We start from the raw sequence: 24,188 nt of genomic DNA on the forward strand, positions 1-24,188 counted from the left end.
CATAGATGTGGACATAGAGGATCCCAAGGGTCACCACAGCCCAACCCACCCTCAGGAACAAGCATCTGTCAGACCCCTGATGGAGAAGGGTCCATTGGGACACTCACAGGGGACTGGGAGAGGTTTCAATAAGGACACCCACCTCAGGGTGCCCTCTGATGCTTCCACCTTTCTCACCTGTCTCAATTCCTATTCTCATCTGGGAATCAGGTGAGATCCGCCTACAGAGTGCTGGCATCCCTGGGATTTCCCCTGGAGGGAGGGCTGGGGACAGAGGGCAGTCCCTGGGAATGTGGTGCCAGTCAATTTTATTCTGGGAGAGATGCCAAAGCTGAGCACAGCTGCCGAAACAGGGGCTTTCCTCACGAGCAGGCTGCTCTCCCGCTGCCCCTGCCCTTGGCTGAACGCCGTGGGGAAAGTGGGGAGAGATTGTGCATCCCTGTTCTCACCCCACGCACCCCCTGCAGGGGGGAGAGGCATCAACATCCCCCCCAGCCACGATCCCAAACTCTCACGCTGGAGCTGTGTGAGCATTGCTGTCACGCTCACTAATTACCCAGATAATTCAGCTCAGTGAGAAATGAAGGGATTTATTTTTCTGCTTATTGCTCCAGCCAGGTTAAGGCATCTGGAAACAACTCCCACATCTTCAAGCTGAAGTGAATATTGAAGGACAAGTCGCAGCAACAAAAGTTCAGGCTGTTAAATCGCATGTCTATGATTAACACACCCAGCCCATCACAAAAATGGTCAGGAATCACAAGGCTGAGCAGGGAAACTGAGGCACCAAGCAGCAAAGCAGCATCCCCCAGGAGCAGATCATAGCTCTGCCTCATCCCCAGCACCATCCTGATCTCCCCCTTGGAGGAAAGGCCGGAAAGAATCCTTGCTGAGGCAGACACAGGTCCTGCCTCTTGGAGAGCAGCAGGCAAAGCAGTTTTGGAGGGTACTGAGGGCACACAGCCCTCAGGGCCTGCGCTAATGGTGTGGGTGAATTCCTTCAAGCTGCTGGATGCTTCTCGCAGCTGCAGAACAAATTCAATAACAATACTCTGAGCAATGCCTTTTTAATAGGCACGAGGTGAAAAGAACCCGACGAGTCAATATTTGCGGATGAAAACAAAATAAGCCGAGCTGTTAGCACAGAGGAATGCGAGGGAGGCCGGAGGCTGCTGGGGTAATTATTATTTCATCTGCCAGACAGCCGCGGTCCTGCCCGCTGCCTCCTTCCCCCACTGCCCACGCTGGCTGTGCCGGAGGGAGGGCAGGGGGAGGTGGGGAAGGGGCAGAAAAAAGCAAATTTGGCTGCGGCAGCAGCGGCGAGTGGCTGGGGCTGGCTCAGCGCTGCGCCCGCCGGAGGGTGAGCGCTGCCCTGGCCCAAGTATTTAATGTCAGCGCCTGGAATGTGCTTAACACAACATTTTACAAGGGAACATTAGTCAAGCATCTGCACTGACAGAGCGGGTCAGCGATAAGGAGCCAGTGCATGGGAGCTGCAGGGAGACTGCTCTCGTTTCAGGCTAAGGAAGGCAAGCCTTGCAGAGCTGGTGCCAGGGCAGGCTGAGAGGGTCAAAATGAGCTAGGCAGCCCTGCTGTTGGTCTAGCTGTCCTGACAAGCATCACACAGGAGTGAAAGTGCCACAGTGACAGGTGGGGTCTCGATTCCCACACTCCCCCAGCTATTGCCTGTGGTCTCTGAGAGCTCTCCTCCAAACCTCCTGCAAGGTGAGACTTGGGGAAACCTGTCCAAAAGCCATTACCCGCCACATGCCCTTGTTTGCAGGAGCACTGGTGTTTGGCTGTCTGTGGGTGGGGGCTTTCTCATGACACATCCCAGGCTTTGGTCCCTTGCCACAGGATCTCTTGAGAGAGAGCAGCTTCCCCCTGAGCCAGCACTGTCAGGCCACGGCAAGAAGCATCCATCCCTAATCAACAGGAGCAAGATGTGCCTGGAAATCACCCAGAAATCAGGTCAGTGAAACATTAGTCAGCTTTGCCTGTGACCTGAAAACAACACTTCCCTCCATCTATTCCTGGAGCTATCCCTGTTCATTAGCCTTCTTGGCCCCTAGGCTTAAAAAAATCGCCCAGTGTCATGACTCTTTAATAAGATGTCATCTTCAGCCATGACAAACACGAGCACTCAATAAATAATAGCCCTGCCATGTAATGTCATGCCTCTACCATCTGTTGTAGCAATGACTGTGCCTCTCTCACCTGCCACCCTCTCCCGGCTGTTCTGTGTGAGCAGCGAGAGAGCCAGGCCAGGGCTTGGCCATCCAGCCCCTCTGACAGCTGCCAGGCTTAGCTCTCGGGTGGGGCAGGGCAGCCAGCACTTCTGTGGGGCAGGGAACATGCTGGGACACAGGTGGAGATGTGTGATGCAGGGCAGGAGAGAGGGATCATGGCCCTTGGCACCTGTCTGCTTCAGGAGATGCAAAGGGGCTTCCTGACTTTCCTCCCTCTCTTCTCCTTATTCTCACCTTTTTTGTCATTTCATTATTCTCTTTTTTCTTAATATCTTTTCCCTTCTGTCTGTTTTCCTTTCCCCTTTCCCATTTCCTTTAATCTCTGCCACACTCCTGCATCCCTGTGCTGGTTTCCTGCTGGCCTGTTTGAGCGCAGTCTCTCTGCTTCTGCTGCAAACTCACTTCCACAGAGCTCTCCAAGCATTGCCTAAGGGACAGAGCAAAGCTGAAGGCATTTGGAAACTCATTTCAGCAGTTTTGGAACAGTTCCCCTTGTCCTCCCCATCCTCTACCACTAGCAAACATTAAACCCTTTGTGCCTTGATTTACCCATCTGCAGATCTGGGATTAATGACCCAGAGCAAACCTGTTGCCATGGGGTGGGTTTTTCACGCTGGTTGGCTGTGGACACTTAACTCTGCTCCCCAGCAAAACACCTCCTCTCTGAGCCACGAAGAGGAGACTGCACTACAGAGCAGCTGTTGCTCCTCACTGCTCAAGCAGCTCCTGTTTCCCTTCTGCACACCCCATGCCATTCCCGCCCCTTGGTACAGCCCCTTCCCAAGGCTGGAGGGACACAGGCATCAGGTGGGAGTTGCAGAGTCAGGAGGTAATTGTTGGTAGCAATTTAAAAATAATTTAAACTATTTTCAAATGGTACTGATTAATGAAAGCTGATTCTGAGAGGGATTCAAGTGTGCAGTGCCCTCGGTCTGCAGTGAAGGAGAAGGACACTGCCTTTCAAGATGCCTTTTTTGCCCCCTCCCTTTCCTGTGAAACTTGGGTTACAGCGAGTGCATAAAGGATCTCAAGACGTGGCAGTGCTGTTTGCCATGAAAACTAATAGGGCCATGCCTGCTTTCATCAGGAGTGTAACCAGAGCCACGGATGATGTTTTAAAAGGCACAGCAGCTTCAAGTGCAAGCAGGGATTTATTAATGAAATCGAAACCACGCTCGAGGCTTTGCAAGTCTTATTTTAAGAGTCTGAAGGAGAAAGGAGTGGGCTGCCTGGCTGGGTGGGCAGGGAGGCAAGGTGGCCAGAGCTCTGACACTGAGCAGTGGTGACAAGCAGCAGTGACAAGGGTTCACAACACTGCTGGGCTGCTGTTCTCTCTCTGCCACAGGTTATGTGCCCAGCCCTGCTCGTGTCACTTAGCCTCATTGTGCTTCAGCTCTCAGCCTGCACAGGGGGATGTGAATCACTCTCCTACAACACCTTTAGAGAGAGATTATACTTCTGTATAAATAAGGATCATACACCAAGGATGCTTCCTGTCTCTGCTTGGTTTTGGGGCCCCTAAAGGACCTAAGGCAGTAGCCAAGGGTTCCCACAGAATCCTATAGGTTCAGAGAGCAGCTCTGGGACCTTGTCCCATTCTGGCACTGCTGTGTGACAGGACAGCCATGCATGTGGGGACAGGATGAGACAGGTTAAAAATGTCCCAGGAGGTGGTTAGACCAAGCAAATAGATGCCCAGACTCTGAGGGTCTCTGGTTCTGCTACAGACACAAAGTCCATTCATGCTTGAGGTCCCTGGTTTCTGCTGCTTTGAAGCAGAGGCAGAGCAGTGGCCACTGCTGGAAGGCTGAATTCCCAGTTTTGGCCAGCTCTCCGTGCTCCTGATGCTATTCAATAGACTCAAATAACTCTTGTGTGCTGGTGGATGTGTTACCAGTCCTCAGTCAGGCTGCAGGAGGCAGCAAACACAGTATGCTCCTTCTGCTTCAGGAGAGAGCAAGTGCATCTGAAAGCTGAATTTGGTGCTGGGGGAAAAGGAGACTGTGCTCCTGAGAGCATGTCTTGGCTTAACCCCAGCAGACAGCTGAGTACCATGGAGATTGCTGCTCAGTCCCCCTCACCCCAGTGGGGTAGGGATGAGAATTAGAAAAAAGTAAAGCCCATGGGCTGAGAACAGTTTGAGAACGGAAATTAGCTAGAGTATAATATTAAATAATTAATAACAGTAAGGGAGATAACAAAGAGAGGACTAAAACCCAAGAAAAACAAGTGATGCATGACACAATTGCTCACCAGCCCATCCCCAAGCAGTAATAAGTGGCTCCTGGCCAACTCCCCCTGTTTATATACCAAGTATGATGATCTATGGTATGGATTATCCCTTTGGTCACTTCGGGTCATCTGTCCTGGCCGTGCTCCCTGACAGCTTCTCGTGCACCTCCACGCTGGCAGAGCATGGGAAACTGAAAAGTCCTTGACTTAGGGTAAGCACTACTTAGCAACAGCTAAAACAGCAGTGCGTTATCAACATTATTCTCATACTAAATCCAAAACACAGCACTGCACCGGCTACTAGGAACAAAATTAACTCTAGCCCAGCTGAAAACAGGACAGAGAATGATATGGGTTAGGGTCTGTTTCTCCATCCCAAGGACAGTGTGGCTGGTTAGCAAGTGGGAATTGTGCAGAATGGATATTCCTGTATCTATTTATCTCTTTTTAAAAGAGAGGAAACCCTGTAAAGTAAGCATTTCTGTTTGGAAAAAGCCTGTTGGAATGGCTTTCTTAGCCTCAGATGCCCTTGCCATCTGCACACATAAGAAACCCTTCATAAGGTTCTCATTTCCTCTTTGCCTTTTTTATATAGCCCATAATAAGATCCCTAATTTTAATGGACTGTATGGATCTCACTAGCAGGGAATTGCTCTAGAAGAGAGGCTTTAACCCTCTGTTTCAGCAGGATCAGCAGTGGAGCTTTTGGTCCACTGAAGGTGTTGGTAGGATTTCTGCAGCCACCTCCACCAAAGCCTCCCTTCCTGCCAGGAAATGCTCAGATGGACATGACCCATGACCCAAACTTTCCAAGTCTGTGGAAACTTGCCCCTCTCCCTCAAATGCCTATGAAGGTGTACAAGGAAAATTAGCAGTACTTTGCCAAGCAGGAAGATGTGGAGAAAGATGTTCAGCCAGAGAAGGAGACAATGGACCCACCATCCTCTGGAAGCAAAAGGTACAGCAAGGGAAATTCTACCTAAATATTCAGAAAATAATTCCTAGTGAGACGAGTGACAAGAGAGTTAGAAAAGCACATGGAAGGATGACTTCTCTGGGCTGATCCTTTAGGGGAAAAAAGACCCTAAAGATATGACCCCAGGGGAGTGCAAATGGTCACAACACGGCATCACACCAGGTCTGGATCTGTTTTAAAACCCTCTTAATGGCTTGGATGAGATTCAGGGCAGAGTGTAACCCAGCCCAAAAGATGTTTTGGCTTGGTATCTCTTGCTCAGGGCACAGCTCCACTTGGGTGTCAGGAGCCTGGCTGGGATCTCGTCTGGGAAAGGCAGCGCATGGGAGCTGGAGGAGTTGTTACTGCAGATGGGTGAGGGCAGCGCCAGGCAGGAGGATTCACAGAGCACGTGAATCAGCAGATCTGGGCTGGTTCCTGGCTTCTGACAGCTCCTTTCTCCCAGAGTTCCTGGACAGGAGACAAAACGTGATTTCTTGCTCCTTCCACTCAAAGATGTCTGTGAAAGTCTGATTTATGCTGAACACGCTGGAAAAGAAGAAAGCTTGGCTGTGGAACCAAGTTCAGCTCCCAGCCAGGAGAACCTTGTATGGGATCAGCAAGTTTTAACCATGCAAATCGAATTTGAGTCCAAACAGAGCCCTGTTTCATGACTTCTGCCTCTCCCTTTCTCACTGCACAGGGTCAGGCTACCTTTTCCCTCAACAAGCCCTCACATCCATTCCTAGGATCGGGGACAGGCTGGGATGTTGTAGACAACTATTTTTCCTTTTTGTCTTTTCTCTTTTCTTTTTTCTTTTTCTTTTTTTTTTTTTTATTTTTTCTTCTCTCCTACAAGGCACAGCCAAACACATCACAGCTCCGTCTTTCACTGAGATGATTCCCAGCTGCCAAAATGTACTGGAAGAGGTCCACCTGCCTGTGAGCCTGTCACCAAAAGCTGTGTCTGAGCATGGCCTCATGCTGTCTGACCCCAGGCAGTCTGGAGGAGTGCTCAGGGCACTGGGGAGAAGGAATTCCTTGGCTCAGTTGTCAGCCATGAAGGTGAACAGGTGACCTTTATTATCCATGCCTTTGTTTCCCCAGGTGGATGCAGCAGGCCAAAGGCCACCACGTGTCCTTTTTCTCCAGACCCACCACCTCCTGGATGATCCTGAAAGTGGGTTATGGAAGTGATGTTTGGATGTTGCTCAGGATGTCTCCAGTCACAGTAACAGCAAATCCTCACCCTGTTACACAGGTGAGAGCCATTCAAAGGCAGCACTGAAGCACTGTGGAGAGGTGAGACCTCCCATCTAGGCCTGCTCACACTGGCAGAATCCAAGGTGCTCAGAAGGCCCACAAACCTCTGTCTAAGACAGGAAATTTATGCCCAACAATCTGGTTTACAAGGGAGGTACAGCAGGCCCCGAATGTGTCTTGATGAGCCTGGACATCTCCCTGGTGTACACACAGACATGGAAGGACAGGCAACAAATACACCTTGCAGAAGGGAAACCTTGGATTAGCTATTGGGGAAAAATTTACCCTGAAGATGGTTCAACACAGAGGACCAGAGGTGTGGGGGAATCTCCATCCTTGGGGACATTCAAACTTTGCTGGACAAAGCCCTGGGTAATCTGACCTAAGCTGACTTTGCTTTGTTGGACCAGAGTTATTCAGAGGTTCCCAATAACTTCAATTATCCTATGACCTACATCCAAAGCACTACCCAAGATTTTCTTGCATCATCTAAAGTTCAATAAACCCATCTGGTTTTCTGCTTCTAAATCAGCAGGATCCTAATTCTCCCTTATGGTTTAATCCCTTAATTCATCTGGTGTGATCCTGTAGTATGTGGCTGGAGGAAAAGGAAACAGCACAGCAGAGAAAAGAGAGAAATGCAACAAGTGCCCCTGAGATTAGTATATTACTCCTCTTCTTTCCTGTTTGCTTTCCTGCTGTTCTGCTTCCATGAAAATTTGTGGGATTTCATCCAAAGCTCCAGAATCTCCCCTCCAGCAGTGTCTAGGGATGGATGCTTAGAAAGAAAATAAAAGAAACAGTGAGCACAGATTCTCTCCCTGCTACTCTCTGCCAACCTCTGGCAGCTGAAGCCTGAAGGACATCTGAAATTAAAGGCCTCATCCAGACTTGAGCATTTGGTAGCTACCACCTGAGAGTCTGGCAGCAGAGTGAGAGCCATGAGAGAGTGAATTTTACAGGATAACCCAGGGAAGAGTATTTTGTCTTCTTCTTGTGAAAAAGGCTGTCCAATTCTCTCACTGGACACCTCCCTGTGCCCTCTCACCTCATCAGTGCTGCCCTGGCAAAGTTCATCTGAAACATGGATATCTGGGGAGCTGGATGGTGTGTCCAAGTACCCTGTGTTTCCTCAGAGGTGTGAGTGAGCTGAAGCATGGCTTTATGGGGGAAAATAATCTACACACATACTCACCGCTTTTGTCCACCAAAGCAGCACACGGTGGTGGTAGGAATTCCCTCTCCATGGTGTTTTGGGGTAGTCAAAGTTCATACAGCTGCAAGAGGAGAGAGAGGGGATGCCTCGCCTTCCCCCATGCTGACACACAGGGCTGGCTTCGAAAAGATGTCAGTGGAGTTTGGAAAAGAAGCAGAAATATGTATTTCCCTAATAAGCTGAATACTTCAATAAATGTTTTCCCTCAGTAGGATGTAGCTGAGGAATCTGGGGACCATTGCTGGAGCCAGCCTCTCTGAGAGGAGAAAGTGAAAAGCCAGTCCAAGTGCAACAAATGCCTGGACAATAAAGGGATCTGAAGGGGTTCAAGGATAGGAGGGATTTTTTTTGTCTCTCTGTTGTTGTTTCTTGATTAATATTTACATGTCAGAACCAGCACTGCACACCTCCAGATCACATATGAGATCGCTTTCTCCTTACTTGGGCAACAGAACCTATGGGCAGGACAATTGTGCAAACAAAGATGTGTGCCAAGCCCACCGCACCGAAGGGAAGAAATAAAAATACCAGTTATTTAAAACACGTGTATTAACAGAGGGGTTGACCTCTCCCCTGCCTTTGTGCTCTGCTGACATCGAGGAGGGAGATGAGAAACCTCGCTGGAGCATCAGACTGGCCCCAGCCTCTGGGGGATGGAGGGGCTTTGCTGCACTCTATGTGCACATGACTCTATGGGGCACCCACTGGCACCTGCTCCATCTCTCACCATCACCCCTGATGGCACATGCACCTCTTTCCCCCAGCTCCTGGGGAGCAGAACACAGCTGCAGGAGAAGCTGGTTGAAATTCCCACCCTTCCCTAGCAGGGAAAAGTACAGCTTTGGTTCAAAGAGAGGGGCAAGGCAAGCGGCTGCAGTGTTGTGATACCTGTGGGATCCTTCTTGCATGGCTGAGCCTCATGTGCATGTGGTTGCAGCATCTCCTGGGTACAGTGACAATGACAGCCACAAAAGGACAGGATGCAGACAAATCAACTTCATGCCAGCAAGGCTGTGGCTCTTTCTCCTTCTCATGCCCCTCTCTGCATCCTTCTTCCCTGCCTCCCCTCTTCAAATGTGTCCAAAAAATTCCAGCCCAAATGTTCCAAATTTAGGGATGAACAGTGTTCCCAGCATTTTTGCTTTGTAAGGGGGATAGAGGGATACAGCATAGCAAGGCACTGCTGTCACCCAGCCCCTTCCCCCTGCCTGGCTTTGCACCAGGTCTCCAAACCCAGAAGAGAAGTGCCAGGTCCTGCCTGGCTCCATGAGCAATTACAGCAATTTGATCTGGGTGCTCCAGCACCTTGGCGAGGAGGGTGCAGGGCCCTAGGGGAGATAATGGGAGTCAGAAGGCCAGAATGTCTTACCAACTTGTTTGAAAGTAGAGTCAAGCCCTTCAAATGAAAGCCCTTGGGGGAGAGGAGATGATCTTCCTTCAAGCATCAGGCACATTTCAGCAGTTTAGAAATAGCACTGTCCCCCCTCCACCAAACTCAGCTTTGCAGCACCAGCCACAGCATCAACCCTGGACCTGGTTCTGACAGAGCTGAGCACCTGTGCTTGATTCAGACAGGGGCAGCCAGGATCAGGCCTCAGGTGTGTGTTTCCAGAGGCACTTTCAGCTGCCATTTCTTGGTTCAGCCTTCCCAGGTTTAAGCTATGTGTTTTTCCCTATGCAGACCAAAGAAGGGGTTAAACCGAGCTTACCTTTTCAGGATCAGGACAAGACAGTCACTTGGCTGGAAAGGGAGAAAGATCCAGCCCCCTTCTCTCTCCCTTCCATGCCATTCCTCTTGCCACTCTGTTTCTCTCCTGCACATCCCACTGCAAAGCAGCTCTGGTTGCTCTGAACGCTAATGACAGGAGAGGGGACAACATCCTGTTGCCTTGCTCATCCTTCCCAGATCCTGACACCTCTCAAGGGCAGGAGGGAAGGAACCGGACACAGGGGATTTTCCCTGCCCTGCTGCAAGGTATCTAGGGCTGAGGCCACTGGCTTTCAGTGAGATTCCAGGTCTATGTTTCCCCTGTATCCATCTCCTGTTTAAAGGCGAGGGGGAATTGTCCCCAGAGGTGTGCGAAGTTGCTGGTTTTATTCTTCCAGTCCTGAGAACAAAAGGAGCATCCCGAGATGGAGCCTCGGGTCTGCTGAGGCACTCAAATCCCAGCGGGCGATCATGTTTTATCCACTGGATGAGTTTTGGGATGGGCTCAGCAGAGACACCCAAAGCTACACAAGGGCCGGTGTTGTGGCTGGGCTCCCGGGAGAGCGGCTGGAAGGGATGAGACGGGAGAATGGATTTGCCAGCTCTGCCTTCTCTCAGGACACCGGCCAGCCCGCCCCGCGCCGGTTCCTGCCTCTGCCCCCGGGTTCTTCCTAACGAGGTTTCCAGCTCGGCTGAAGCCCCGCGTTGCTTTCAGGACCGTCCAGGGCTGAACGGGACTGGGGAGGGAGGTGGGGATAGCCATTCCCATCCCCCGATTTCTCTCCTGCACGGTATAAGGGAGGGTTCGGGTTACACCAAAGTAACGCGAAAGAGGGGCAAAACTGAGGAGGGGGCGCAGAAAATATCGTCACTGACTCGTGGAAAGACGGGCGAGGGTGTTATAAACCCTCTGCCGGTGATACCTTCGAAAGGGGCAGCTTGGGATTGCTTTCGGCGGTGGTCCCTGCGTCCTGTGCAGGAGTTTGTGATGGAAAGTCTGCAAAAGCCATTAGGACTTTTGTGCTGGGGCACTAGAAAAGCAACGCAGACACCACTCACTTTTCTAAATAAACATTAGTCTTAAAAAGTTTGCACTGCTGACCCCCGCAGCTCTGATTACTTGTAATTCTCTGAACCATATTTTAAGGCTTGTAACAATTTTTTTTTTTTTTTTTCCGGGGAGGGGGTGGGTTTCGTTCGTTCCTTCCTGCAGCCGTGCCACAGATGTTCCGTGTGCGCCGGGGCCGGGGGGTCTCTGCCCAGCCCCCAAACCAGGTCCTTATTCCACAGCCACAGCCCCTCCCATATTGAACTCTCCCCACGTTGCCCCGAAGAAGCTTTTTCTTCTTCCTTTTCTTTTCCTTTTTTTTTTTTTTTCCTTTTTTTTCTTTTAGTGGCTGGGACCACATTCACGATCCCGGTGCAGAGACGCTGTTGGTCTCTCAGTGCCGAGGCGGTGCGGGCTGCGGCCCCATCCCCACCGGGCTGTGCCCTGAAGCAGTCCCGGGAACCCTCCCCAACCCCCCCAAAGAGCCACATCTTCGCAGCACCGCGGAGGCAGCTGCACCGAGGTATCATCGGCATAATTGGAAGGGTCACATGTTAAACCCTCGCTGTTGTTCGCGGTAATGTAGCTGTGTCCCCCGGTTGCACATTTACCGATTTCTCGCAAACCAACCATTGTCACAAGGTTCATTCCAGGAGGAGTGATCCAATGGGTTGCCACGGCAACTATAATGACATTAAAATAGAGGCGGCAGCCGCCACCCCCCCCCCCCCCCCCCCTTCTTCTCCCTCCTTTAAAAACCGGCAGCAACCCGGCAAAATTCCGCACCTTCCCGTCGGGGCAGCCCGGGGAATAACACGGTTACCCAGCGGAAAACAAACCGTGTGGGCCGGGAGGTTGATTTCTAGAAAACCTTCCCAGAGAACGCGGCCGAGGGAAGCCCCGAAATGCGGCGGAGCCCTCGCGGCCGCGGGAGGCGAAAATGACCAAAGTGCTGAATTTCCAGGCGGGAACGGCGAGCGGAGCCCGGGGCTGGGAAGCGGGACCGAGCCCGGATCCATCCCTGCCCCGAGCACCGGGCGGGAGCGGGGAAAAGGGTACAAACCTAGGGGTTCTAAAGCCCCGCCGAGGCACCTGCGGGTTGGGCGGTGGGAGCCTCTCCCTCGGCCCGGACCCGCGCTGGAAATCCGCTTTGCACCACTTGATTTTCCGGGAAACGTTCGTTTCCGATTAATTTGCCTTTATTATTTCTTATCGGTTCTGCTATGGTGTTTTCACGTATTTTTCATTTTTTCCCCACGAATTTTGGGACCAGAAAAGCTGTTTTTAAAAAGGACCCCTGTTTCCGATTATCCCAAGATGCCCTTCCCTCTCGATGCTTATTTCTCTGCTCTCTGTCCCAGGCACATAAATAAGTGCGACCAAGGAATATAGTGCAAAAGCAGAAGGAAAAAATCTGGGAATATCGACTATAATATCATCTGGATCTGGCGGGAGGCTCCAATATGTTTAATTTCCGTATAAGACAGTGTACTGCCCGTTTTTCCTCGTCGACAGCTGATAGCAGCGCCTGAAATTGAGCCTCGCAGAATTTCAGTGACGCTTTCCAGAATATTTTTCCCGATCTCTCAGTGAGGCCGGGAAACGAATAAATTCTATCAATTCCTCGCCTTTTTTTCCCATGTGAGCCCGTGGGCGAGAGTCTGCCGAACAGAACAGAGTGGAAAGACTTGACAGGTCCACTCAGAGCCGTGGTTTCGTTCCACCAAAATGTGCCCAACACCTGCCTGCGGTTGGGGTAAATCCCCACTCCGGGAAGAAAGGGAAACGTGTTCACTGTTGGCAACGCCGAAAAAAAAATTTAAAAATAAAAAAAAAATAAACAAAAAAAAAAAAGGAGGAGGTGGAGGGGGAAGAATTCTGCGCAACCCGAAGCGGCGCCGCCCGCAGCCGGTTCTCACGCGGTTTGCGGCGGCGGAGCGGCTTCCTCCGGCCGGCCCCGACGGCGGAGCTGCGGCACCGACACTCGCAGCACGCCGAATATTCGCCCAGAGACAGGGCCACGCTGGGGGATGCTCCCAGCTCCCCCCTCGGAGCGCCCGTGGCCGGTGGGAAGGGGCCGGGGCTGCAGGGTCTGAGGGCACCGCTTGGCCCCGGCCTCCTGAGGGCTGCCCGACCCTCCGGAGCTGCCTCCCTCCCCCGCACACAACCTCTGCGGCTGCCCGGGGCGTCCTACTGCTGCTGCCACCCACATCTCAGCAGAGATGGTGAGGGTGGGATGCAGGGACCACCCCGCAGCTTGGACAGAGTTTCCCACCTCTGGCTGCTGCTGGAAAACGCGCTCGGGCCGGGCTTTGGGCCGCCCGGGGTGGGCGGTGGTGGCAGTCGCCGTTCCCGGGGGGACCCGAGGGTGCGGTCTCCCCGCAGGAGCTGGTGGGGGGAGAAGCAGCCGAGGTGGTGAGAAAGGACCGGCCGGAGCCGCGGGAGAGACGGAGACGAGGCCGCGGGTGGGTGTCCCCTACCGCAGGGCCAAGAGGGGGTCCCTGTCCCCAGACACGTGTCCGGCTCCTTGGGTGTGGGACCCTCCGCCGTGCGGCTGGAGGGGAGCCCCGGGAGAGCAGAGGTTATTGGGGAAACACCCTGAGCTCAGCTCGCTCCCACTTCAGGGAGGCCAGAAATGTTCTTTTTGACGATCTCCTGAGCTGAAGAGCGGTCAAAAACGTCCCTCTGAAGTAACCTTTTTGGCAGGGACGTATTGAAAGACATGCACAGAGTAGGAGCATGCCTGAGGAGAGATGGCAGCCTCATGGGACAGGGAAGAAAACGAAATTAAAACTAATTTAAAAGAAGGAGACAAGAGAGAGAAAGGTGGGAAACCGAAATTGTTCTCCTTGTGAAACGTGTCGGGCTTCTAAGGAGCAACTGCAGAAGGGAGGCCTTTCCACTAGGGTGGATAAATTTACTCGTGTCCCACATGACCGAGGGTGGGGGACCCGGGGCGGGGGGGGAAGAGAAAGGTCATGGGATTGGGATTTGGGTTGTAAATCACAGAGGAGACGTGGATTTCAGTGCCGCGTTAGGTGGCAGCAGCCTCTGGTTTTGCAAGAGAAAAGAGCATTTTAGGAATAACACGGGTGAAATCTCAGGCCGTTAGGGGTGGGAAGGTGCGTTGGGGGAGCGCCTCTGGGAGACTCTGCTCGCCATGGGAAGGGAATGTCCCCACATGTCCCAGGGCCGGCGGTGGGTGCTCGGCTCTGCATCCTGCCCAGCCCCGGCTCTCTCAGCCGAGCCCTGTGCGCTCCTTTTGTTGCCTTTATTTTGTGGCCACGTTTCTCTCCTGGAAAGTGGAGATCGCAGGGGCGCTGCAGGCCGAAGGGAGGGGGTCGGCACTGCCCCACCAGTTGATTCCCATTTCGCTCCCCTCGCCCTTACGCGCCCCACCGGGACCTGCCGCGGAAGGGGAGCCGCGGTCCGAAGTGAGGGGGGCCTGTCTGGCTGAACCCTGAAATTTTTCAGCCCTATACCCAGAGGGAGGAATTTTTTCCTTCTCTATTTGGTCTGTTTCAGTTTAAAGAGTAAGCGGCGGCACCTCCATCCCCGACCCGCCGGGTCCGGCCCCCAGCACGGCTCCGCTCCCACCCGGCTGTGGAGTTTCCCCACACCCGAGTCTTGTCCTCTGTCCCCCCTTCTCCCTCTGGCGAGGGCTGATGGGTGGACATTATGGGGGCCCCCAGCTAATCTCGCCCGAATGGGGGGAAAATTCCCACGGACTTTGCAGGGAGTGCAGCTGGAATGAAAGGCGATCGTGTGCCCCGCAGAAGGCTCTCACTGCTGAAGAGTGATTTGCGAGGGCGGGGGGCGAGCGGGGTTTCATCCACGGGCTTTCCGAGGGCTCTCCACTCGCCTCCGTCGGCGGGGAGAAGTGAAGTATCTGGGGATTTTTGTGAGAGTGAAAGGAATCGCCGGTGTTGTTTCATGCCGTTTCAAACCCGCGGTACTGACGAAAGAGGAATCTAATTTCACTTAAAAGCCCAGCTAAAGCAGGGAAAACGAAATATGAATGAAACGGATAAAGACGCCCCCGAAAAGCGCTTCTCTGCCACCCTGCGTCATGGAGTCCGAGCCTCGGTAACCAGAAAGGATCGAGAGTGGGAAAAACTCCACTAAACCGGTCATTAGACAGATCCCAAGGCACCGACACGGAGTCTCCCATGGAGAAACTGACGGACAAACTCATTACAGCGCTTGGGTCTCCCTCCCGACCTCTCATCGGGGAGATTGTATCCCTTGCAGGTTTCATCCTGCAGTGGCAGGGAGGGATGAGTGTGGTTCACGCCATACCCATGAACCTAATTCACCTGGATCCCTGGGGAAGGGATGCGGGCAGCCAGGGCGCTTGGGAAGCAGGAATCCAGCCTGCCCGCGGCGGGGAAAGGCCGCCGGGCTCCAGGCTGCTCGGTACCGACTGCCCAGTGGGGCCGAGCCCCTTCCCGGGCCACGGGCGGGCGCATCCCGGTACCGTTCACCCGAGGATATCATTAGCATCTGAATGATGAGGAAGGATCGGGAAAGCGCGGATAAAACCCTGCCGTGAGCCGGTTTTGTCCCGTCCTGGATCTCAGCGTCACCTGTTGCTGCCACGGGCTTGTGGTGCCAATGTACACCTCACTTAAGAAATTAATAAAGTGCGAATTGGTCCCGCACAGGACCCCCGATCCAGGGGGAAGCGGGCACCGGCACACGCTCAGCCCTGCAACCCCGCATGGGCCGGCACGTCCCGGAGCGACCTCCCCGGTAAATGCACCGGCGGGTCGGTGAAAGGGGGTGTGGGGAGTGGGCTCCAGGGTCCCCCGCTCCAAAAACTCGCTCTGGGCTGCTCTGCAGCCCACCGGGCACAGGCAGGGGAAGCGCTGAGCCCGGAGGGGCGCCCGCCGGAATCGCTCCTGGTTCAAAGGAGGGGAGACCCCCCTCGCTGCGGCCAAGAGAGAGATTCCCGGGGGTGGACACAGCTGGAAATCTGGACAGAGTGGGAAAGTGGCCCTTGATGAACCCCAGAAGTGGGTGAAGCAGGAGAGAGAGACAGCGAGAGGAAAGAGAGGAAAAAAGAAAGGGAGAAAGATGAAAAGAAGGAGAAAGAGAGTGGAAGCCAAAGAAATAGAAAAATAAAAAGGATAATCGTTAGACAGGGTAAGAGCAAAAGAGAGAGGAAAAGAAAAAGAAAAAGAAAAAGGAAAATGGAGAAAGACGAAAAAGAAGAGAGAGAGAGAGAGAGAAAGAGAGAAAAACAAAATAAAATGTTTAATGACGGGGAAAGAGGGAAAAGCCAAAGCACAAAGAAATTTAACAGGATGAGGAGATAGAAAATGAGAAAAATTAAAGAGAGAAATAGAGAGAAAAAAATAGAGACGAAAAGAAGGAAGGAAAGAAGGAAGGAAAGAAGGAAAGAAGGAAAGAAGGAAGGAAAGAAGGAAAGAAGGAAAGAAGGAAAGAAGGAAAGAAAGAAGGAAAGAAAGAAGGAAAGAAAGAAGGAAAGAAGGAAAGAAGGAAAGAAGGAAAGAAGGAAAGAAGGAAAGAAGGAAAGAAGGAAAGAAGGAAAGAAAGAAAGAAGGAAAGAAAGAAAGAAAGAAAGAAAGAAAGAAAAGAAAGAAAGAAAGAAAGAAAAGAAAGAAAGAAAGAAAGAAAGAAAGAAAGAAAGAAAGAAAGAAAGAAAGAAAGAAGAAAGAAAGAAAGAAAGAAAGAAAGAATTGAATGAATTAGACGAGTGGAAGAAGGAAAAGGTGAGAGAAAGAAAGATAATGACAGAAAAATAATTATAGGAAGAAGGGAAGAAGGGAAGAAAGAAAGAAGACGGGAAATTACAAAGGAGAAATAAAAAATGAAAAAAGAGCGGATGATAAATAAAAGGCGACGAAGAGAAAGAAGGTCAGACGAGCCGTAGTCCGGGAGGTGAGGGGAGAGCAAGGAGCCCCTGCCCCTCTCCTCGCCTGACAGACGGACGCAGGGGCGAGCACAGGTCCCTGACCTAACGCGAACATTTCGAGGCGATTTCAAAAGCACCAATTTAATTTCCAAAGCAATTTTCCCGCGGCTGAGCCAACAGCTCTTCCTGCCCTCTCCAGATCGAAAAACGGGATTTTAATTTTTTTTTCCTTTTTTCTTTTTTTCTTTTTTTTTTTTTTTTTTTTTTTTTTTTTTTGTAAACCATCTCGTTTCTCTGCGTTCTGCTCGGGGAAGGAAAGAAACGAAAGAGAGATGGAGAGGGAAAGAAGATGCTGGAGGGCAATGTTTTCAGGTCGGACACTGGGGCACAGGGAGATTGGACGTTATTATTAAATCCTAAATTCACCGTGAAAACGGGAGTTTCTGCGCAGTCACAAGGAAAGGCCAGGGCAGTCCTGAAGGAAGGATCAAACTATTGGAAAAGATGTTCTTGATGTCTTAAGGTGGTTTTTATAATCCAGGATGATTTATTTTTATTCGGGGCTGCGAGAAACTAGAAAGAGAAAACAAAAAAACTACCGGAGAAAGGAATAAGATCTTGACCTTTCCTAATTCTCCAAATCAGCAGTAATGGAAAGCAGAAGGTGCCAGGGGAAGAGGCAGGGGTGAGGGCCGAGCGGGCGGCGCAGCGGGGCCGGTCGGGCCGGGGTCCCGCATCCACAGCCCGCAGTGGGCGAGGGAAGGGCCACTCGCTTCCCTCCTCGGGATCCGCACCACTTAACACGGGCTTAGTTAAGCGAAAGCAGAGAAAGAAATTACACACACACAGCCCTCCCGCTGTGGTCCCGACGGGGATATTCCGGGGCAGGATCGTTTTATCCCGCCCCGACAAACCCGAAGAGAATCCCCCGTTTTCCGCCTCTCCCGGGCTGCGCACACACGGAAATCCGCCGCGGAGTAACTACGCAGAGAGCGTCGCGGTTTTGCTACAAGCCTTTCATCTGACATACAGAAAGCAGAGGAGTAGGGGCACATTAGGAAAAAAAAAAAAAAAAATCTCCATGAATGCGTGACCAAAGCCAAAGCAAGGCAGGGGAATCCGCAACCCCCCGGTCCTACTCGGAAACAGCCGCCGATCCGAAAGGGAGAGCTGGAAAAAAAAAAAAAAAAAAAAAAAAAAAAAAAAAGAACCCAAAACCAAACGTGCAGAAAAGGATCGGGCTTTGCCCGGGGTTTAGCACTGACAAAACCAACTCCCGAAAGCAGCCCCGAGAACCTGGGCTACGGAGCCTACGCAGGGGAGGGGAGGAGAAGGGAAATGCTAAGTCTCTTTTTTGGCCAGGGACTCCCAAGCAGCGACTGCAACAGCTAATTATTTTCCTTTCAGTGCTCGGTTATTGCTGGTGTCCTCCTTGCCTCCCCTCCAATAAATAAATAAAACCCTCCTTTAGGCAGCGAGGCGTGAAAAATGATCCTCGCTGAACGCTTAAAAATAACGTCCCGTGAAGATCGGGGCCGCGGAGCCAGCCAGCCCCGTAATTAGGGGCCATTATCCGTCCCGCCTAGCCGAGACAAAATTTCTCGTGAAACCCCCGAACCGAGCCCGGCCAGGGCATTCCGGAGCCAGGGCAGACCCCCGGGTCTTCCCTCGCCGCCCCCCATTCCAGCGGCCGGGCAGAGCCGGTTCCCGGGGGCGCTCCGCCGGCCCTCCCCGAGCCACGCAGACACTTGCAGGCGGCGTGAGACCGATCGGGGCACGGAACGAGCTGCGGTGCTTCAGAAGAATTCAGGGAAATAGGGAAAATTCTAATGTTAGAGATGTTTGGGGTTGTCCCCCCAAAATAAAACCTCGACGGCGCTTGCACTCGCAGCCCCCGCAGGTCCGAGCCCGACCCTTCCTGCGTGGGTACCACGACTCCCGGTTAAGGGGGGGGAATCCCCCGCTCCCCAGGTCAGTTCAGCTTCAATCTTGTCCGGCTACCGCGGCTGAAAAACTCACAATGACTCCGCAAGGCAAAAGGAGACGAGCAGAGCCGGGGAAAGGTGTCCCCGTCCCAGAGACCCCCCCCTCCGATCCCCCTCTCCTGAGCGTGTGGGGGCAGGGGGCTCTCCAGGGAAACACCGCTTCCCTGCAGAGGACCCCCCTCCATCCCTTCAAGCTCCGAGACCACCAACTTGGAGAACCCATTGCACCAGCGGGACTGCAGGGGCCACACGCCTCCTTCATCCCTACGGGCATCCACTGCCATTTCTTATCCGCTCCTGGCACCCTTGGCTCCTTTTCCTCCTGCACTTCACAAACAAACAAGTCAAAAATTATTAAAAATCGCTACTTTATGTTAAAATAACCAGCCCCCCTTCTGCCAGGCACACAACCACCACCCAGCCTCGCTGCACATCGCTTTCTTCCCTCGGATCCCGTCTCCTCAAAGCAGGCTCGGTTATTAAAAGAGGCTGAACAAAGATAGCCCCGAGAGCAGCTATCAGCGCATTTTAACTTCATCAAAGACTTCGGGGGAGAGGGAGAGGAGGGGTCTGGCACCTTCTAGTAATGAGCTTGTCAGGAACACCCCTGCCAGAGCAATTGAACAATTTGCACACAAGCAAAAGAAAAGGAGAGTGGAGGGAGGGAGGAAGGGGAAATGCTACAAAAGCCCCTTCAATTTCCAACCATGTGCTTGGCAATCTGGAAAATAGATTCATTGGCCTCCTCTTTTCTCCCATGTCGAGTCTTGTAGCCCCTTTTGTAGGAGCTGGACATGAAAGGGAGACAACCAAGTGCCGGACACGAAGATCGCTTTTCAAAAGCAAATGTGTGTGAAGGCGAGATGTGAGACCGCTCGCTGCGGGGAGGCGGCACGTTCAGGAACAACATCAACAAACTGCGCGGAGGTTCGAGGTGGCACAGACAGGGGCAGCGGAGAGGGGATAAAAAAAGGGATGGGTGGGGGAAGAGAAAAGAAAAGCCGATCCCCCCCTTGCTCCCCGGCGCACACCGCCCGGCTCCTGCTCCTGCCTGAGCCCCGGAGGGCCCCGCACAAAGCCCCGCTGCCCGGGGACCGGCTCCGTCCCCGCTCCCTGCCTTGTACCGCTCAGCTTTTTTTTTCCTTTTTGTCCTTCTCCTTCAGCTGGCTGCCCGGTCAGAAAGGCCTCGATTCTTTCGATCATGGTCCCTGCCAACAAACAAACCAGAAAGCCACGTTTGGTCCCTGAAATAAATAAATCGGAGTGGGGGAGAGACGTTTGGAAGAGAAGGGAGCGCTTTAAGATGTTTATTTACTTTCTAAGTTGTTGCAAAATTTAGGTAGAGATCAAGTTTCATTCGGCCATTCAGATACTGCAGGCCCAAGGGGGACGTGTATGCGGGGGGGAAACCCTTCAACTTATTTTCTCATGTGTCAACTTTTCCAAACAAAATAAAAGGAGGTGGGGGGGGAGGGGGTGAAGGAGGGAGAACCTTTTTCCCGGCCGCCACCTCCTTCCCCCTGAAAACGCGAGGGGTATTCTTTGGTTTTGGTTGGGTTTTTTTGGTGGTTGTTTTTTTTTTTTTTTTTTTTTTTTTTTTTTTTTGTTGTTTTTGGGTTTTTTTCCCTGGGAGATACCAAAATCCAAGAAATAAAAAATAAAATTAACAAAAAAAAAAAAAAAAAAAAAAAAAAAAATCCGGGGATCTTTTCTCTTGCCAGCCCGTGGACCTACAGCGGGGACCGCCACCGTGGCCGGGCGGTGTGGCAGCCCGCAGCGCTGGGCAGGGGGGCGGCGCGGAGCAGCCCCGCGCAGGCTGCGCGCCCGGCCGCGGAGGGGCTGCTCGGCCCCTGCCGAACGCCCGGGGGTCGTCGGCCCGAGGTTGGGACCCCCTCGCTTCCCCGAGGCCCGAGCGGGGCTCTCGGCTCTCAGCGTGACAGAGGACATCGCAAAGAACGATTTGAATTGTTATTTGGTTTTAACCAGGTCACAAACATTTATTAATTTACACCAACGGTGGACAAAATTCTGTTGCCTTTTCCACATCAAATTATTCACAGATTCTCTCAATAAAATAGATATGACGGATGCACAACCAGTGAAGAGTTAACTGGACTCCGCTCATTAGCTCCCGAATAATCTATATACAAATAATTACCAATACACCGAAAAACCCACGCATGGAGGGGGTGGGAAAATGGGGATTAAAAAAAAAAATAGTATGAGAATTCTCCAAACTTCCTGAAGGATCCGATTTTCTTTTAAACGTGCATTTGAATGTCTAATTGGGAAAAAAAAAAAAAGAAAGAAAGGAAAAGAAAAAAAAAAAAAAACGCAGTCCTGAGTTTCACCGACTTTCTTCTTCTTAAAAACAAAGAAACCTTAAACAGTGCCTTTTAAAACCGAACCCGAAGCTTCAAAGAAACTAAAAATAAGATCGGACCATTAAAACATTTTCTTTGAGAGTAGGGGAGAGACAGACACACATGGCAAAACCACCCGGCACAGAGGCTTGCAGGAACGAAAACGGGCTCGCTGCGACCGGGGGCGTCTGCAACTCCCCTGGCCGCTTTCCCAGGCGATCTGGGGGACCCCCGCGGAAAGCCCGCACCTCTCAAAGGAAACATTTCCGACCCTAAGACCGTTTCGTTCTTCACATGCCCCCCCCCTCCGCCCCTCACAAGACGTTGCGTGTTCAACCAGCCCAGGTCCCAGCTTATGTTACGGCCACTTTATAAATATGCTTTGGCGCTTGTAGGACCAAATCGTGTTATTCTTTCCCTCCTCCCGCCCTCCCGATTTGTTGAATTAGTTTGGTTTTTTGTTTTTTGTTTTTTTTGTTTGTTTTTTTTTTTCCGAGCAAAGAGAGACAAACAGATCTGGATGCCACTGAGCCTGGAAATTAAGTAAAAATTAAAAAAAAATTTAAAAAGGAAATATTTCCTACCTTAAAACACAACAGGAGGAGATGGGGGGGACAGGGGGAGAGGGAAGGGGAGCAGTTTCGGAGGAGTGGGGGAGAGCTGGAAAGGGGCCGTTTGCTTCGCGACTCTCCCCCCCATCCCCCTCCCCTTCCCCAGTCCCCAGCACACTTTAAAAATGACAGCTGCTGAGGGTTGTGATTTTACTGGAAAAGTTCTGGGCCGGCTGGAGGAGCGGCTCGTGTGCCAGGCTGACCTGGGGCTGTGCCGGGGCCAAGGCGGGGCTGAGCACGGCCAGGACCTGCGCCGGGGGGCCCGCCTGGCCGGCGGGGTAGGGCGCGGCGGGCGCGACGCTGGGGTTGGTGCTGGGCGGCGGGGGCACGGCCCCCCCGATGATGTTGTCTATGGAAAAAGAGGGCCGGGAGGGGTGGTTGGTGCCGCCGCTGCCGCCGCCGCCGCCGCCGGCGGGCGAGGGGTCCGGCTTGAGGGTCTGGAGGAGGGCGGCGGGCAGGGCGGTGGGGCTCAGCTGGGGGTGGTAGAAGGACTTCCTGCAGTTCAGCTCGCCGCCCAGGAAGGAGGGCAGCCCCGAGGCGGCGGAGAAGACGGAGGCGGCGGCGGGAGGCGGCGGAGCCGGTAACGGGCAGTGCGGCGCCGGGAAGGGGAAGGCGCCCGCGGCGCCGCCGCCTCCGCCACCGGGATGGTGGTGGTGGTGGGGGTAACCCTGGAGCTGCAGGCCGTAGTTGTAGCCGTAAGGTCCGTAGGCGAAGCCGGGCAGGAAGGCGGCGGGGTCGGCGGCCCCGGCCCGCAGCAGCAGCTCGGGGTGCGGCGGGTGCAGCTGCTGCTGCCGCTTGAAGCGCTTCCTCCGGCGCAGGAAGCTCCCGTTGTCGAACATGTCGGCGGACTCGGGGTCCAGCGTCCAGTAGTTGCCCTTGCCCGGGTTGCCGGGCTCCCGGGGGATCTTGACGAAGCAGTCGTTGAGGGAGAGGTTGTGGCGGATGCTGTTCTGCCAGGCGGGGAACTTCTCCCGGTAGTACGGGAAGCGCCCGCTGATGAACTCGCAGATCTCGCTCAGCGTCAGCCGCTTCTTGGGGCTCTGCAGGATGGCCATGGTGATGAGGGCGATGTAGGAGTAGGGCGGCTTCACCAGCGGGTTCTTCCCTCCCGCGCCGCCGCCGCCGCCGCCGCCCGCGGGCGCCTTCTCCCCGGGCGCGGCGCCGCGGGCGCAGGCCGGCTCCGAGCCGCCGGCGGGGGACAGCCGCTCCGGGGACCCCCCCATGCGCGCCTTGGCGGCCCCGCTCCGCGGCAGCGCCAGCCCCAGCGGATCGCCGCCGTCCTCCTCGTCCTCCTCCTCCTCGTCCTCGTCCTCCTCCTCCTCGCTGTACTTGCCCCCATCCTGGGGCGGGCCCACCACGTCGATATCCGCGTCCTCCACCTCGGAGAGCGGCTCTTCCTCCGGGGAGCGCTCGGACATGATCCCGCAGCCGCCGCCGCCGCTGCTGCCCAAAGTCATTGTTGTGCGGCCGGGGCGGCCGGGGCCGGGCTCCCCCCCCCACCTAGCGGCGGCTCCCGGGATGGGCCCGGGGCCGTGCCGGAGGGCTGCGGCCGCCGCTGGGACTCCGCGCCCCGGCGCCGCCGCTCCGCTCCGCGCCCCGCTCGCCGCGCCGCTGCTGGCGGGGCCGCGGTGGTGGCTGCGGGGTGGTGGCTGCGGAGGGAGGGGCGGCGGAGGGGGCGCGGGGCGGGGGCGGGGGGACGGGGGCGCCCGTGGGCTGGGCAGGGCGCTTGGGAGCAGCGATAATAAATAATGGTGATAATGATAATAAAAGGAGAGAAATAGGGGGGGAAAAAAGGGAGGAAAAAGGTTAAAAAAAAAAAAAAAAAAGAAAACTGGGGTTTGCGACGGCTCCTTGTCTGGTTGGGGGGAGGGAGGGGGAGGGGGAAGGGAGGGGCAGGGGAAGAGGGAGGGGGGAGGGCAGAAGTGGGGAAGGCGGCTCCCCCCTCCCCACCCCTCCCGAGCTGGGACCCGGTGGAAACGCTCCCACACTGCGCCTGCTGCCCGCGCTCCCCAGGCCTTTATACGGCCGCCCCGGCATCACGTGGCGCCCGCCGCAGCCCCCACGGGGCACGATGAGGGACTGCCCGGCCCGGTCCCCGGGGAGCGTGTCCCCCGCCCGAGATGCTTTCGAGGAAAGGCGCTGCCCGCTCCCCTGGCGCTCGGATGCCCCCAGCTTCGTCTGGAGCCGGCTGCTGTAGGAGGGGGGCGTTCGATGCTGGATAAAGCCCCTCCCCGCCCCAAGAGCCCCGCGGTGCTGGAGGCTCTCAGACCCCATTCCTGCGCGATGCGTCGGTCGCCTTCCTCGGCCCGGGGGTCCGCGGAGGGTCCGTTCTCCCCCCGAGGGCTGCCCATCCCCGAAGCCGGGGGATGAGCGGCAGACCTCCCGCAGCCTCGGCGACAGGGACCCTCACTCCGCCGGGACCGAGCCTTCGGGCCCCCTTGAGGGGTCGTGTGAATTTGGGGATCCCCGCTCCCCTTCTCCACGCGCTTACGTCACGGACACGTCACCGAGGCCGGAGCACCCTGTCTGGAAACCCGCCTCCTCCGAGGGCTCCCACGGAAGGGATGCTGCGTCCGGCAGGTGCGGGCCGGAGGGCGAAGAGCAACGCTCTGCCGAGCCTCTCCCGCCGCAAGAAAAAACCAAAGCGAAGGCTGTGCGTGTCCGCGGGGTCCTGCATCGC

General features: G+C 54.1%; 2 protein-coding genes across 3 annotated transcripts in view; both read right to left on the reverse strand.

Annotated features, from left to right (window-relative positions):
* CMPK1 (cytidine/uridine monophosphate kinase 1) overlaps positions 1–24,188 on the reverse strand; it is an 87,930-nt gene that overhangs the window by 1,779 nt on the left and 61,963 nt on the right. Inside the window, exon 7 of one of the 2 annotated variants that reach the window (XM_053949999.1) lies at positions 19,658–19,742. The exons of the other annotated variant lie outside the window; for it this stretch is intronic. Coding sequence (XP_053805974.1) covers positions 19,694–19,742 — 49 coding nt within the window. The 3' untranslated portion in view covers positions 19,658–19,693. Of the gene's footprint in view, positions 1–19,657; positions 19,743–24,188 lie in introns of those variants that run through there. 2 annotated transcript variants of the gene reach the window in all.
* On the reverse strand, positions 20,800–23,050 carry FOXD2 (forkhead box D2). The gene is given in 4 exon segments (XM_053949995.1): positions 20,800–20,815; positions 21,482–22,125; positions 22,127–22,173; positions 22,176–23,050. Coding segments are annotated over 3 exon segments (1,335 nt in total). The 5' UTR covers positions 22,966–23,050; the 3' UTR covers positions 20,800–20,815; positions 21,482–21,627.

This window comes from Vidua chalybeata, chromosome 9 (assembly GCF_026979565.1).
Source record: "Vidua chalybeata isolate OUT-0048 chromosome 9, bVidCha1 merged haplotype, whole genome shotgun sequence".
Classification (NCBI taxonomy): Eukaryota; Metazoa; Chordata; class Aves; order Passeriformes; family Viduidae; genus Vidua; species Vidua chalybeata.